This window comes from Cryptomeria japonica, chromosome 4 (assembly GCF_030272615.1).
Source record: "Cryptomeria japonica chromosome 4, Sugi_1.0, whole genome shotgun sequence".
NCBI lineage: Eukaryota > Viridiplantae > Streptophyta > Pinopsida > Cupressales > Cupressaceae > Cryptomeria > Cryptomeria japonica.
Window position 1 is genome coordinate 317,248,150 of NC_081408.1, and position 17,499 is coordinate 317,265,648.

At 38.0% G+C, this 17,499-nt stretch overlaps 1 protein-coding gene across 1 annotated transcript; it reads right to left on the minus strand.

Moving 5' to 3' along the window:
- Window positions 1–825: 825 nt before the first annotated feature.
- On the minus strand, window positions 826–2,654 carry LOC131038837 (flavonoid 3'-monooxygenase CYP75B137). The gene is made up of 2 exons (XM_057971395.2): window positions 1,719–2,654; window positions 826–1,628 (listed from the first exon to the last, which is right to left on the minus strand). Exons 1-2 carry the CDS (start codon window positions 2,637–2,639, stop codon window positions 975–977), a joined length of 1,575 nt encoding a protein of 524 aa, XP_057827378.2. The 5' UTR covers window positions 2,640–2,654; the 3' UTR covers window positions 826–974.
- Between the last annotated feature and the right edge of the window lie 14,845 nt (window positions 2,655–17,499).

A 17,499-nucleotide genomic window follows, 5' to 3' on the forward strand; every position in this document is an offset into this window, starting at 1 on the left:
AACATCATAAAGACATAAAATAATATGGATTTGCTAACTCAACAGTAAAAGCTGGAAAAATAAGCATTCAAAGATCCAAATCATGAAGACTTTGGAGGGGAGTTATTCTTCACATAGGAGTCATGGTCATGCCTTAATAAAAGTACAAACAGAGATAGTTCTTAAAATTTTTAATTTTTAATATAAAAAAGTTACTTTGTGCAGATAAAGTATGATTTATAATGTTGGTTAAAAAATATATTTTATGTAAATAAAAACAAAAAGAAAAAGAAATTGTAATTCTTTTTCCAAACACATCATTCATAGAAAAAGTTAATTCTTGAATAAAAATAGTTAACACAAATTTAATTAAATCATATATTATTTAAATGTTTAAAAGTTCAAGTATATCAAAAATTAAACACTAACATAAAAGAATATTGAAACATTTCTAAAGTTCAATACCTTAAACTTTTGGAAAGAACAATTTGACCCCTTTACAAAAAATATTTTTTAATTAAAACTATAAATAATTTTTATTTATCACATTTCTAATATGGGTTTGGACCATTTCAATTATATTGAGACAAATTGTGAGTCTCATATCTTCAATAACCAATGCTTATGCATATCTATCTGGATGCAATCTCAAAAGGGTTGCAAACTGTGACAATAAAGACATATATTAAGATTTCTAGGCATAGGCCATTTAAACGCACAAAACAAACAAAAACAAGAACGCATAGGCCACTTGAATAAACAGAACAAGCATAGCACACCAAAAAAAACTAAAACAAGAATGCATAGCCACTCTTAGCAAGAATGCATAGGCCACTCCTATGCAGTGAAGTGCACTTGTTAGCATGTGCTATAACCTTGTTCGAAGAAGCACTGATATACAAACAACGTTACTATTAAAACCAATACCAACAAGAAGATAGGTGAGCTTAGGAAGGAACGAGGGTTGAAAGAGGACAGAAGTTGAGAGTAAACAATTACATGTGACCCGCTTTTTGTTGACTGTGATAGAGATGGGTAGGCAGACGAGGAGTGACGAAAAGATTGAGAGGAACACTCCTGTGAATTGAGAGTTCATATTTCTCACTCATGTCCAAATCTTGGGCTTCTTGGCCAGGTGGAAGCGACCAGTCAAATGCATGAACAAAGCTTGCAAGAGCAAAATGAATCATACGAAGCCCTAGGTTATATCCAGGGCACATTCTTCGCCCTGCACCAAAGGGTATTATTCGAAAATCTCTTCCATCCAGATGAACGGGATTGTCCACAAAGCGATCCGGATTAAATTCCAGAGGCTTCTCCCACGCATTTGGATCTCTTGCCACGGCCCACACATTTACCATCACACGAGAATTTGGAGGAATGAAATGCCCCATTATTACCCTTGAACTGTCTGGAGATGCGTGAGGAAGCATAAGTGGCGTTGGAGGATGCAGTCGAAGAGTTTCTGTCACAACCGCTTCTAAATATTTCAGCTGAGGAAGATGAGATTCTCTTACTGTGTCTTCCACTCCCACGCATGCGTCCACTTCGTCTCTCACTTTCCTTATCAGATGAGGATGGCGGATCAGCTCGGACATCGCCCATTCTACCGTGCGGGTAGCCGTGTCCGTTCCTGCAGAAATCATGTCCTGCATTTCCAAGCTTAAAATCATTGCACGATTCATCTCTTATATTTATGTCAGAAAACTACTGTAAATTGAAATTATTGCATTGCGTACCACTAAAATGGCTTTGATATTAGACTCGGAAAGCTGTCCTCCCTCACCAGCTGAATTAGATTTGAGTTGATGTAGAATTTGTAGAAAGTCCTTGTTGCCATCATCCTCACCGGAAAAAGGCATACGACTCTGTTCTTCCATCTTCCTCACCAGAAATTGATCAAGGCGCTTGTGCACGCTCTTCAATTCCTCGAGAGAACCGCCCAAGCCAATCCGCTCTAAGAAAGGAACGAAATCCCCAATCCTAAAACGAGCAGCCGTTCTCAAGGAATCGTCCATTAGTTCTCTGAAATGTTCGGCCTCCGCGTTGTTCTCGTCAAAGAGTCTCATCCTGAGCGTCATCTGTCCAATAACATTACAAGTGAAGACATTAACAAAATCTCCCACATTTATAGCATTAGCTCTCTTTTTAAAGATGGAGTCCAGCAACAGAGCCATTTCTTCTTCTCGGAACTCCTGCCACTTTTCCAAACATTTGGGGGTCAAGAGGTGCAAAATGCAGAGCTTTCTTAGAGAAGGCCACTGGGAGTGGGGAGAAAAGCTGATGTCGCTTCTATTGTACAAGAGAATATCCGCTGCCGCTGATCCGCTCTGAGGTCTGTTAGAGAAATCGGAATCAAATGTCTTGAGAATGGCAGTTGCGGCCTCCTGGGAGGAAGCAATAATGGCGGGGGTGGTGCCCAGTTTGAGATACATGAGGCCACCATAGCGCTTGGAAAGAGCGTGAAGAGACTGGTGGGGATTCGAACCGAGGTCCAGCAGACTACCCAAAACAGGTAGCCCTCGTGGCCCCGGCGGCAGCTTTGGCTTTGCCTTTCGTCCACTGAAGAAATAGACACAAGTTAGCAGTGCAATAATGAGTGGAAGCGTTACTGAAACTGAGAATGACCAGAAGAACGAAAAAAGCTTAGAAGTATCCATAGATCTTCCTGCTTATGTCCTTACCAGTTACCATTAATGCTTGGGAAAAGGTTGAGTTATAGAGGAAAATAAGCTTGAGCGGAGACCAGAATATTGAACTGGATGATGACGCGTGTCCTGAGACTAAGGGCTCTCCATGAATGGTGCTTTGCCTGAGACTTTCTTAAAGCTGTCAAGCTCTTTATTGGCGTCATTTATTTTTCCTCACTTTTACGAAGTCAATTTTCAAAGCTCTTAAGCCAATGAATGCGCCACCCGATATGCAACTAGCGCCTGCGCTGGGTAAGGTGCAGTAGGTAATGTCTATAGTAATTTATATTATTTCCAATGTCAAAGCAAGGTAGGCCCTATGAGGGGGCTTAAGTTTTATTTTAAAGGAAGAGTGGTCTCATGAATAAAAAAATATTTGTCCTATGGAATTATTTGGAATGTTTTAAAAAAAAATAGAAGCCCTTACTTTTTAGGGCCTACTATTTTGAGCAGGTGAAAAAGAGATGGGGCTAGAAATTGCATCACCAATTTAGGGATGTTAACTTTCATTTGTCAAACATCTAAGTTTTATTTCTATTAAAAAATAGTTTTGGAGGGAAATGAATTATTTTTTTATTTTTTTATTATGTGCATACAAAGATATTATATTCATGAGACCACCAGCTTTCTTAAATATCGGAGCTTAAAATTTTAAGCTGAATTACACAACAAAATTCACGGGACCGCCAGCTTTTAAATTTTCCTAAACAATCTTAGCAAATTCAACTCTATTTTTTAGGAAGCCCCCCTCGATGGGACCCCAGCCTAAGATGTACAAATTCAAAACACTTTAAAAATATATTTGTCAAGTTGCTTGTGCAGTTGCCCCTTTGAAAGAAGTTGGAGCACTGATCTACTAGACAATAGAAATTCATTTATATCTAATATTAGGATATTTATGCCGCTCTTATTGAAGGACTCTTATTAAGTATAAAGCTGAATATTAGAAAATTGGAAATTGAAGGGGACTCGACTATAATCATAAACGCTTTAAGAAGTGAAACTACACCTAATTGGAAATTAAATGGCCATCTATGTAGGGCTTTAGCCCTTCTCAGATCTTTAGAGGAATTCTCCTTAAATCATATTTATAGAGAGGGGAATGGTAAAGCTAACACACTAGCTAACCAAAAAGCTGATGGGATTTGGGTGGAAAATATTATAAAAAGATGATATTAAAAGTTAGAGAGAGTATATTCTTAGGCTCACGAACGACAGAGTTTCACTATATTTGATGACACTTAATTTAGACCTTGCCTTTTTGGAGAGTATCTTAATAAGTACTCTCGATTCTATACTTTAGATGAGTGGTTGGAGTGCCATGATTATTTAATATGCCGGACGATTTAACTCCAATCCCCTCCACACATGTCGAGGTACTCTTCACTTAATGTGCGAATTTATAGTCATCATTTCAGATTTTGGTAACTCTATAAAGACAATGTTGGAAGTTTTCCCCATTGCAATTTTCTTTAGAGTCTTTAGAGCTAGTTAGGAAATGGAGTCGCATATTGTGTTACTCCCTGACGAGAAATGTAGGATGATGGCTTTTAGAGGGAAGGTTAAGCCAGAAAGATGGTAGAGGATTTTAAATGATCTAAACGACCTGACTGTTAGGGTAGTGCAAGAAGTTATGTGGGAGGAGTCTATCAACTATGACTATACGTTTAGAGTTAACCCAAACATTCTTGTGACTTTTTCCACAATCATCCTGGCTCTCAAATTACCAAAGTTGGAAGTTTTTCAGCTCTGCAAAGAAATTTTTAGGGAAGACCTACTAAGAGGGCTAGAAATTGTGGTGCAAAATGTCGATGGAAATCTAAGAATCCCCTTCCTAGAAGACTATGAGATGGAAGGAAGTAAGGTAGTTGACATCCAAAAGGAAGATATTATTTGGCGCCCTATTCTGGTGATAAAAGATAGGAAGCAATTCACGGAAAGAAAGCCAATTATGGAATGCAATATTGACTTCCTCCCAAAATGGCTTCATTTAAAGCCAGTAGAGGGCATTAATTGGTGTGTAGAATACATGAAAGCTAAGGGTTTTGAGCCCCCTCTGGAATTTCCTGAAACAGAGCTGGGTAACTTACAGGTTTTACCCCTTGTTTCATCAAGGCATCTCACTTGTAGGGCATAAAACAGAAGTCCAAAGAAGCTTCCAAGAGAAAGACGAGGGATCCAAGGGTTGATGCTGAATCTTCCTCAACTTTTGTCAAGAAAGAAGCTATGCAAATAGCTCGGGGCCACGATGACAATTAACCCCGTTGATCTTCTCTCCTTAGGTGGAGTAGTTGAATCTTTTTTATACTTTCCAACTATTACTTAAGACTACAGTGGATTAACCACATATCCATAAGACTCTATGCTTTAGTTCTTAGTAGGTGAAGAGGGGTAGGCGATGACAGTGATGCCTAGCCAGTTTTGTTATCTTCTTTTTGGTATTTTAAACTACGTCGTAGTCTATAATTTTGGATATGGACTCTTATCTAGATCTTATGCTTTAGATCTAATAGCAGCTTTTATTACAAACTTTTATAGTTACTGTATTTGGAAATCTTACTATATTTTGTTCATAAGTATGTATTACTAGTATATGCTTGTACTGTTGGCTCTCATGTTTAGTTTACATGGTTGACTACTTGTTTCCTCATATTTTTCAGTTTAAGGAATTATTGTCACATTAATATGCACGCACATATATTTCTTGTCACATATATTTAGTATAACAAAATGCTTGGTTCTTCACTTAACGAAGAGTTTGGTACAATATTGGCTATCTTTAATATGGACTAAAAGCATATTCATTATTTTTGGCCCCCATGTTATTTGGCCAATTAATCTCTATCTTAGGTGGATGGTGAGTTCTAATGGCAATAAGATTTCATCTTTGAATTGTCTATCTTTCCATCGAGAAGAATGCAAATGAATTTAACATTATCTACAACCTCCTTGGTACTTGGCTGACAGATCTCTTCTTAGGTTGGTTAGAGTTCTAACTACATGAGTATTTTCGTATATTAGGAGGCCTTAAGTGGATGTAGATTATTAATAGGTTTTCAGTTAATTGATAATTTACTACTAATAGAACATCCTTGCTTTCGCTAGCTCTATGATGAAAATTTTCTTTTGCTATATCTACATGCATCTTGCCAAGTACTTTACATATGTTTATATTTTACGTGGAATATGTTATTAAGAAAGTTCTTCTTGGGTTTAAGCACTGATGGTGAAGGATCTCAGTATAGGCATAACTCTCCAATATTTATTATTTATCCAATTGTCTCCTTACTTACTTGAATATTATTTTCTAATTATAGCTAACAAATGGTATTCCTTGTAGGGGAATGTGTTTACTTATGCAAGCCAAGTTTGCAAAGTAGAAATCCATTAAAGAGAGTTGGAGATACTTTCGCTTTTTTTAATAAAGAGAGTTGTTGTAGTCGAACTTCTTCATTTTTCCTTATGATTGTGGATGGATTCTTCTACATTTTTTGCATACCTCTCATAGGAGAATGCTAGATTTTTATTTACTTTTTATACTTTAATTTGAATATATTATAATCTATTTTTAAATTTAAAAGTCCAATTAAAACGTATGTTTGTGTTTATTTCTATAAAAATGCGACTATAAAAAACAAATAACATGAATAACTAATTTTTTTATTTTTAATCTCACTACAAATATATTATTGGAATAACTTACTCCAACAAAATGAAACCCTAAATATAAATAACTAATTTTGTACTCTTTCATCTCCTTAAGCATGCTGGAAAAAATAGACTACAAAATTTAAATATACTTTTTTTTAAACACGATCACAATGAATTTTAAAATATTATTATAATTAATTGTTATGCTAACTGTATTTTATAATTTTGGCAACTTATAGCAGTGATGGAGTTTGGGTTGGCCTCGGTAGCTTTGATGCTTCTCTAGAGCCTTTGCAATCTTCACTCAATCTGATCCTCATCCCCTCCTCTCAGGTGGAGGACTCCGACATTTGGAATGGATCTACTTCTGGGCATTTTGTGATGGCAGACGCTTTCAGGATCATTACCGGGTCTTTTACTCCTACCCCCTTTTTGGCACGAGATTGGAATAAACTCTTAATTCCCAAAATTAATATCTTCTTTCGGTTGTTCATGCAAAACAAGATTTCTACCACTAGTAATCTGTGTAAATGTGGGATCCCCATCACTAATAGAGGTTTCTATGTAAAGAAGATGCTAAAAATGTTGTTCATCTGCTCTTACGTTGTTCCTTTGCCAGGGATATATGGGCTTTCTTTCTCAATTTATGGAATTTTAATTGGGTCCCTTCTGATTCTATACAAAACTTTTGGTAGAAATGGAAGTGCCCCTATGGTAACCAGGGGATTGGTAATTTGTGGAGCTTATCCTTGTCTCATATTGCCTGGGGTATATGGAAGGAAAGAAATAATAGGGTTTTTAGAGATATGGAGTCCACTGATCAAGTGGTGGCAATCAAAATAAGAAATGCTATTAAGGAAAACTTTCTCAATTATTGCCTTGGCAGGAAAAATGATCCTCCACTTGACTCTAACCATGAGGGATGGGATACTATCAGAAGATGGCAGATTTGTGGGGACATATATGTTTCGGTCTATAAAACAAAACATAGCAGAGTGAATGTGTCTTGGCATCCATCCCCTTAAAGGTGGATCAAAATCAATATTGATGAGGCGACCAAGGGAAATCCTAGGCCAATAGGTTGTGGGGGAGTGGCGAGGAATCATTTGGGTTTGTTGGTTTCCGCAATGGCGCTCCCATTGGGCACCCAGACTAACCATTATGCAGAGACCAGCGTCGCCTACATAGGACTACACATGGCAAGAAATGAAGGCTTTAGATGGGTCTAGTTGGAAAGTGACTCACTTAATATTGTGAACTACATTAGGGGTAGTACTGAGCTTAGCTAGACTATTTTGAACCTGATTAAGGATTTCCTTGAAATGATTGTTGGCCTAGAGGAGTTCAAGATTTCGCACATTTTTTGAGAAGCAATAAACCAATAGATCATGTTGCCAACTTGGTTGTTGATAATGTGGCGATTAAGTGGTGGAGGGGAAGGGAAACCTTCTCGAAAACTTTGTGCGACCTTGCAAGAAATGATGCCGATATCTTCGGCCTTACAAATGACTTTAATGCTGAAAGATTATGATGGGATAGGAGCCATTAGGATGGTATTTCAAATTATTACCAATTTGAGAAGCCCTAGAACTTTTAGCTCACACTCTTTCTGGTTTTGTTTTTTCTTGGTTTTGCATCTAGAGTGTAGCTTCTTGGAGTGCTTGAGTTACAGAATGGGAGGGGACAAAAATAGGCATGAACCCATGACATATGATAAGTGGCAGAAAAATAAGGAGGTCTGGGAGGAAATCTCTGACGGTGGGATGGTTCCGTATCTAGAGAGACTTCATGGTAACTCTCCTTTGGTTACTGATATATTTGTCAAAGGATGGAATAAGGGTGTGTTGGTTGTGTCTAGGATGGAATTCCAAGTTGACGAAACTTTGGTTGCCATTATTACTAGTCTTGATATGGAAGTCAAGAAATTTTATAGAGAGAGGAAGTTGAGTGAGGAGGCCATTGCTACTCTTTTTGACAAGGAAAAGGAATGGTAGAGGGTGACAAAAATGACGGATTGAGACTACAATAGGAAGTGAATTTCCTCTTGGCTGACATGGTAGAATTCATCATGAGGTATATCACTCTTGATGGCAAATATGCTAGTATTTTCTCATATCATTTTACAATCATAAATCACTTTAGGCATGGTAAAATTATTTCCATCCCCTTCTATTTGGTTTCACCCTTGGAAAATAGTTTAGCAAAACATGTTAAGAACTAGGATACTCTGATGCTTCATGAGGGGATTATCATGTTAATCATGGAGTATGTCAAAGCTATTAAGTGAAACCCTCCCCCATGGATAAAATCGACATTTATTGTTCTAACTCTGAGGTGCAGTTTGTTTCTAACACGGAGATGGAAGAGGATGACAGTGTGTGAGATTTTGCCAAGATCAAGAGCTCAATGAAATGTACAAAATAGAGACACAGTATAGGACAAGAATAAACTATATTCTCATTAATAGAAAATGATCAATTGTTCAAAATTACATACAATGTAGATGAGCCTGCTTATATAGGCAAGGCTAAGGATATGTGAGCACACAAACATGACATGTGGCTCAATAAGAAACAAGGGTAGGTAGGAAATAGGTATGGGTAGGTAGGAGAAATAAAATAATAGTCCACATGAGGTGGATCACCCACTGAATGTGGAGTGTAACAACAAGATCAACACCATAAAAGGTGGAAATTCTCCTACACACACTATCCCAATGTGGCACAAACACCCAAGTGTCTCATACCCAAACTACTATGAAAGGCATTTCCTAAGTAAACTTAAGTAAGTGTAATAATATTCAAGATGAATAATTATTTACACCGACACCCCCCCTTAAGTGCAACTTAGGGGAAAGCACTTAAGTCTACAATGCAACTAAGCAATGCAAGATGGGTCCCGGCTACTAGGCCATGATAGGTACCCATGTACAAATGCAAATGCATGCAAACCAATGCAATGAAATCTCGCACAAAGTGGGGAAAGAGAGAGAAACCCAATGGGAAAAAACCCTCCCCCAAAAGAGAGATGAAAACATACAAGAGAACTCTCATAGAAGTATGTGAAGGACAAAACCCCATGTGAGGAAAAAGTCCCCCCCATATGAGAGAAGAAGAGAAGCTAGGAAGCCCCCCCTCAATGTGGAATCTACACTAATGATAGAAGCTTGATGTATGAAGAAACTGCTCCATGAACGTCGAACAACATTCCTCTCCTTAGGAAGAAACAAAACCAAAGGTGTATCCATGAAGTCTCCCCAATCATGAAGGGAAGATGTATGAAGAAAACTCATGATGAAAGGAATCTCTAAAACCTGCTCAAGTGTCCCCATGTCGATGCTGAAAGATACCCCCTCCAAAGGTGGTAAACTATGCCACACTACTGAAAAAGGTACTCCAAGATCTAGTGGAGATGGATGTAGAACATGTCCCAAAGACTCACATGCCTCCTCAAAAGATAAAGAGACCTCCTCCAACTATTGTACATAAGTATCCACAATCATGTCAACCTCGAAAGAATGATCATGTAGAGAATGAACAAGAGGGTCAGAGTGTTCCCTCACAACAATCGAAGAATGATCATCTTCATCAAAGAGAAGATGAATGTCATCAATGATGTCTTCCAAATCTGTAATGTAGGATTCCATAAATAAACCTGCAATGTCTGTCAAGTAATCATCCCATGAATATGAAGCTGGAAGACGATGAATATCTTGCTGCACTGAATCACATGAAGGCAAAACTGTCGCACTATCTGCATCATCAGGTCCAATAGGTGATGTGATATCAATATGAGGAGATGAAATACAAGGCTCAAGAATGGGGTCACATGTGAGAATCCCCATGTTCAAGTGCCCAAAGTTCTCCTCAAAAATTGAACCATCACAAGAAGTGTGATCATCATGTGTAGAATCATGAAATGTGAAATCATCATCATCAACAAAATTTGAAAAAGAGTATAATCGAGATGCATGATCAACCACCCTAGTCGCAATGATAGCTCTAGTCTCCAAGTCTCTAATGAAAACTGACTCAGGTGTGAACTCCACAACTCTCGTAGTTGCGCCATGTGTGATTTGATAGATAGAAAGGAGATTGTTTGTCAAGTGGGGTACACACAACACATCATTGAAGGAGTTATCCCCAATGTCAACAAATCCTTTCCCAATCACATCCATGTTTGTATGATTGCCCATCAATATCTGTGGCATGGTGCAAGGCTCAAATGTAGAGAACATAGACTGTGAAGATGTCATATGATGAGAAGCCTCTGAATCTAGAAGTCATCTCTCTGAATCATGACTGATAGTAGCACATAGAGCTTTTCCCTTTCTTGTTCCAAAAGAGTGAGTCTTCCCACTTGTAGAAGCCATGAATGCTTGCCCTTTTCCTTTTGAATGTGAGGAAGTGGAAGTTGATGAATCATCCTTCTTGTAGACATTAGGCAAAATCAATGTTTTGCTTTTTGAGGATATGTGTGAGCTCATCAATCTTCTTAGAATGGCAATGATGCTCCTCATGACCAACCTTTTTAGAATAGGCACAAGTAGGTCTCTCCCTCTTTGGTGAATTATCCCTCTTGGAAGAGGATGTATCTCCTTGTTTTGGAGAGGATGATGCTTTGTCCGTAGGCTTTGATTTCCATTTCTTCTTGTTTGAGTTGTCCTTTCCTTGATTTCCTTTGTTCCCTTGATTTGCCACTAATGCTTGAGACTTAGAAGCCTTAATAATGCCCATGCTTATCAACTTAGTTTGCTCCATCATCAACATTTCATTGAAAGCATCAAAAGTAGCCATTGTGTAGCTTGAGCCCATTGTCATCCTATGGGTTTGGAAACTAGAAACAAATGCTGCATATTCTTGTGGAAGTTTGCCTATCAAGTTGAATATCAATTGAGTATCCTTCTTATCAATGCCACAATCTTTGAGTTGTGCCCTCAACTCATTTGCCTTAGTGACATAATCTTGTATAGTATCAAAGTTCTTGGGATCTAACATGGTGAGATCACTATTAATCTGATATCCCCTAATCTCATCAACTTGACCATATAAGTCTTGAAACTTTTTCCAAGCATCCTTGATTAGAGTACATTTCTCAATATGAAAAATGAGATCCTTTGATACATGCTTTCTTAAGGTACCAATTGCCATGATATTTTTAGTGAGCCAATCCAAGTGACCAACTGGATCAACCTTAGGATCAACAGGAGCAACAATAGTTCCATCAATGTAATGAGTGAGTCCTTTTTCCATAAGTTTACTCCATGCATCAATTTTCCAAGTAGCATAATTATGAGGAGTTAATAGAGGAAACTTAGAAGAACTCATAGTAGCAGAAAGGAAAGAACACAAGAGCACAAAAGCACAAGATACAACCCCCCAAATTCACTCAATCAAAGTACCCCTCCTAAAATGATGATTTTGGCACTTTATATGTAGTGCGTGTACAATAGGCCACTTGTAAAAAATGGCAAGGTGGAATTCTGATTTTGTTTTACAACCATCCCAATAGGTTGAGAACTTCAAAGAAAAAGATCAGAAAGATAGATCTATGTAATACAAATGCCAAATTGGCCAAATAAGACCATATGATGAAAGTACAATTTATACCCATAATTGCTGAAAACTCATAGCATATTTTGAGAGTAAACAAAAAATAATGCACTTTAAAAAAAAATGGCACCTGAAAAGGATTTCGTATGAGCCCGAACGAAGACCTGGAAGTTGCAGAAATGGGAATTGGACAGGTACAGTCACCAAAAAATGATAATTTTGAAAAATATGTCCATAAAAATCAGAAAATAATTCCACCACATGAAAGTACATGAAATTTTATCCCATTTCAAAAAAAATTGCACCAAAAAAGGAGCAAAAAAAAGCAAGATATGGCCATTTGAAGTTGAACTGCAAATTCAAAAAGCTCAATGAAGGGAGCCTGCAAAATTTTTGAAAAAATGATGACGTCAACGGAATGCAGGGTTAAATTTGATGGCTGTATGACTATCACCAAAACTTCACGGCTGAGTGGGCATTGACGTGGCACGATCTGGTTGGCCGAAAAAAAATGACTGGGCTGATGAGTGTCAGAATGATGTGGCCACGGGCCAGTGGCCTCCTGCCACGTGGCAGGTGTGGATTCGTCGAGGTCCTACTAACGGGGCCGGCTGTCCACGTGGCAAAGGAGGTGGCGAATGCCGACGGGTGTTTGCCGGCGGGAGGCATCGAAGAGAGGGTTTGTCAGCTGCGGTGGGGCCGACAGGGAGGGTGGCGCAGGGGGTGGCGAGGTGGCGCGGGGAAGCAGAGCCGGGGGAGCAGAGGTGGGGCCGCTGTGTAGGGAGGCGACGGTGGCGGGGAGGTCTACTGGCTGCTGCGCAGGGAGGCTGGCGGTGTCACGGGCGGAGAGGCAGCGGGGCCGGGGTTGCTACCGGGCGGCCGCCGATGGGCTGGCTGAGGGCTGGGAGTGCCACTGGTGGTGGTGCCAAACGATGCTGCTACCGGGGGTGCCGCTGGCTGCCGCTGCCGGAGGAGCTACCGGAAGAGCCGCCGGAGGAGCCGCCGAGACCTGCAGGGGTTAGGGGGGGTCTTCGGACCCCCAAAATAATTTTTTTTTTTTTTAATTTTTTTGTTGAATTTTTTTTTGATAAATTTTTCCGATTTTTTTTTTTTTTGACGAAAATTTTTTTCCGAATTTTTTTTTTTTGTTTTTTTTTTCAGAAAAAACTAAACAAAATTTCAAAATTCGTACAATAGCAAAATTGGCAAAAATTTATTTCTCGCCAAAATAGGCCGACTTTATAACCAAAATTTATGGAAACGGCCACCTGGATGCAATGACGAGGTCAGATCTGGTTTAGGACGCCTCCAAAAGATGCTGCTCCATAGATCTGCTTCTTGACATTGCAATAATGTCTCTTCAAGACGAATCAATGACGCTCTAATGGCTTTGATACCATGTGAGATTTTGCCAAGATCAAGAGCTCAATGAAATGTACAAAATAGAAACATAATATAGGACAAAAATAAACTATATTCTCATCAATAGAAAATGATCAATTGTTCAAAATTACATACAATGTAGATGAGCCTGCTTATATAGGCAAGGCTAGGGATATGTGAGCACAGAAACATGACATGGGGCTCAATAAGAAACAAGGGTAGGTAGGAAATAGGTGTGGGTAGGTAGGAGAAATAATATAACAGTCCACATGAGGTGGATCACCCATTGAATGTGGAGTGTAACAACAAGATCAACACCATAAAAGGTGGAAATTCTCCTACACACACTATCCCAATGTGGCACAAACACCCAAGTATCTCATACCCAAACTACTATGAAATGTATTTCCTAAATAAACTTAAGTAAGTGTAATAATATTCAAGATGAATAATTATTTATGCCAACACAGTGGAACTTTGCTGGATTGGCATGATATCAAGGATTCATAGGACCTTGAATATAGACTAAAGAAAGAAGGGGAGCCTATGGTCATCCTAGGAACTAACAGTAGTAGAAAAACCAACCCTCCAAGGTTGGCGAAAACCAAATTTAAATCCAGTAGTAGGAAAATGCAAGACCTGGAGACCCACATCAGAAAGAAAACAAAATTGACCAAGTCAAGTGGGTCCAAAGACTAGGACCACGAGATTACGTTAGACATTCCCATCAATATGGATAATGAGAAACAGGGAATTGTGAATAAGGAGAAAGAAGGGGAGAATAAGGGGTAGAAGAAGTTGGAAGACCTAATTTAGGAGGTCACTAGAGGCCAAGAAAATGTTGGAAGTGGGTGGATAAGGACATTCGAACTTTGAAAGATGGAATTAAAGGAATTATTGAAACCTTCACGGACTCCCCTAGGCCTAGTAAAACTGAACAAATTATGAGCATGATTCAGAAGATATCTCAGGATGTTGAAACTATGAAGATCTTCCACAAGTGTCAAATTCATAAGTTGGGGGAGTATGTGAATTACATCAAAGACAACTTGAATAATCTGGTGGAAATCAGTAGGGAGGCGATGACTAACAACGCTGAAGGTTTGGATAAAATCAATGCCAGGATGGCCAACTATATAACCTGACCCATAGCCAGTGAACCTCCCTTGCGGGAAAAAAAGAAAAAGAATGCTTTGGAGGGTGGCCAGAGTGTTGCTGGTGGGAAGACTAGTTTGGTTCCCTGTACTAGGACCAGGAGTCGGAGCTAGGACTAGGGTACCCCCAGATTCATCATGGAGGATCTAGAGAAAATCAATAAGAAGATTATTCAGAAGAACAATGAATTGGTGTACTCTCTCAGTTGATTAATTTTTTCTATTTTTTGGGTCTTTCTGTCTTGTTTCTTGGTGTTGGGTCTGTGTGGGGTTCAATCCCTGTTTCACTTTTGTTTAATTTATTTTTGGCCCTTGGCCTTGGTCTATAAAACTTTGGGTTTCGGGTCCCTATAAAACCTGTTTATCTTTATCAAAAACTGTATTTTATAATTTTAAAAACATTAAATCAATTTATCAATTTCTTCATTATATTTCTAAAAATTTATTCAATTGATATTAATCAGAAATCGAATAGTTTTACAAGTGTGGATTTAAACGATAAGTAAAATTATAACTAAATTATCATTATGAATAGAATCCTTAAACAAAAAGCCATAGTAATGACATTTAAAAAAATCATCGATTGTGTCCCTTAACTTTAATTTTTGACTCCTTCAAAATTATTTATTTCTCTCACGCGCTAGAAAGTCTATTATGCAAGGAGGTCTTGTGATCACATTGCTTGAGTGGTAAAGATATCTGTTGTTTCGTGCATAATGTCAGCTATGAAGTGGATAGATTGTTTTATTTGAGTGGTCTCACAAACGTATATTTTGATGATTCTTCAAATTTCTAGTTTAGGGCACACATTGTCCAAGAAGGCTATCATGTGTTTTACATAAGCTAATTTTTAAGTCCTACATAAACAAGAAAACACTAATCAATGATTTTCACTACAAACCCCAAATGGAATACCGAAAAGTTCAAGTTGATGATATTTGGGCACATGGACATACTTAAATAGCTATAGGATGACAAATGCACAAACATAACAAAGCGATGGCTCTTCAAATGGAAGGAATGCAACTATAGTTGAATTTTTTGGTACAAGGGTCTTTAGGGTTTTAGTAAGCAATGAATCTATATTTTTGGTTCGAAATGATAAGGGCTTACTGCAAATTAGGGCTTTTAAGAAAATTTCACCTTCAATAAAATTGCTTTGGGATGACTATCGTGCTCTCATCTATGGAAAGGAAAATAGTTCAAATTTTGTAATTTGAAGCTCAGATTCTTTGTACACAGGTTTTTGAGGTTTTAGTAGTTAATTGTTTATATGAAATTTGTAGGTAGCTCAATTGAAAGATGGTGTTGTCGCGCTTTGCAAATGTCCTCTGTAATGTTCCCTTTTCAGTAGTTGTCTAACAATTTATTGTTAGCCCATCTTTGCATGGTCCCTAGGGCTAACCAAGACATTTTAAGGACTAATGAGGAAATTGGCCTAGGTATGTTCAGTTTTGGACTGATCGGAGGAGATTTGATGGTTTTTCTAGAACACTATATATACTAAGTCACCAGGTGCACAGTGGCAGTGAAAATTTTGATGTATTTATTATGTCGGCTACTTTGGGCTCACTTATTTCCAATCAGATTGCCATTTTATGGAGTTAATGTTTTATTTGGCTAAATTATTAAAAGTTCCTAAGTTAAAAGCAAATATCTGACGTAGTGAATTATTTAATGTTGGAACTTTAGTCAAGAAAAATAAAATTGAAAGTGTCCCTTTCACGTGGGAGAAATAAAGGATAATATTATTTTATTCTAACTTTCATTTATCCTACATTGCTGGTGCTTTGGGATGTGTGCCCAAAAGAAGTAATAAATAAGAGCATTTAATGAAGTTTCAGGCATCTTGGGAAATTGTGTTTTTTGAAAGTTTGGGTTTCCACAATCTGGGATTGTAGAATCTGGGCGTGATCTTTAGTTTGTGACTGGTGCGTAATCTTTAAACCTTAAATCGTTGCTGGGCGAGGTTAAATTTATTGGCTGGGTGTGGACTGCGTTTCAGATTGAGCGTGGCAAGTCACCATAGGAGTGAAGCTACAGCCAACAGGTTGTAGATTTGACTAAGGTCGAACTTGCTGAGTATTACCAAATCGACTCTTCCTTTCCCTGTGTGTACCAACGGCATTGGTTGTGCGTATTTCCAATCTGAACTTGAACAGTTGCAATCTTTATTGGTGTGGGAACCAAGGAAGCGAAATAGGCTGTCAAAGGGGAATCAAAACTGTGCGTGGAAACCATACTGTGTCTACAACAGCAACTAAATCAGGTTCCTTATCATCCAGTATCAATGTTCTTTCCAGAATGTGTTCCGATTTTTGGCAATATAGTGAATCAAGACTGCTGTAGGATGATAGAATAGTTTTGCGTTGAAAATTGGTAGTTTACATGTATGCTTCTGTTTGAAGAATAGAATGTTGGAAGGATTTTCAGTTATGACTGATTATGAAGAAGTTCCAGTATGGTGTTTGGTGTATTCTTGAAAATATTGTTAAATGGTATACATATCATGAATGTTGTCTATGTTTGAGAAATGCAATAAACCTCAGAAAATGTACCAGGTATCAACAAAACATTTTAGAAAAAACAAAACAGGGTTATTGCTTGCCAACCGTTTGACGAAATTAATTCTGAGTTGGAGCACACATTTTGAGCAGGACAGGGTGGTCCAGTACATCCTCCTTGCCTGTCCCAAAATGGGAACAGACATACGCCAAAGCATTATGGTAGGGAGAATTTTGTCACATATTATAGTTCAAAATGCTCCGGTAGATGTTCATGCAAAATGTGGAATACAGGCTAAGTAGATGGGCTCTGGAAAGGTAAATCCGATAGGCTCTAGCAAAGAATGTTCCCACTGCATAAAGATCTTACTGTACATGGGTACTGTACATAGATATTTTGCCAAATAAAAATTGTCACAAGGTTGTGACGTCATGTGGAAATTGTTATGGACTTATTTTAATCTTTTATTGCAAAGGACATCTTTAATATAATGATAGATACAAAGTATAATGATATATTAGATACAATTAGAACATAATATCTATTCAATATAATTAAATAAATTATAGATCGTTCATACAATTT

Bases quoted from the DNA above. Each gene is read 5' to 3' on its own strand.
- LOC131038837 (XM_057971395.2), bottom strand. From the start codon at position 2,639: ATGGATACTTCTAAGCTTTTTTCGTTCTTCTGGTCATTCTCAGTTTCA. The intron at 1,629-1,718 runs GTACGCAATGCA...TTGGAAATGCAG, and splicing joins ATATCAAAGCCATTTTAGTG to GACATGATTTCTGCAGGAAC.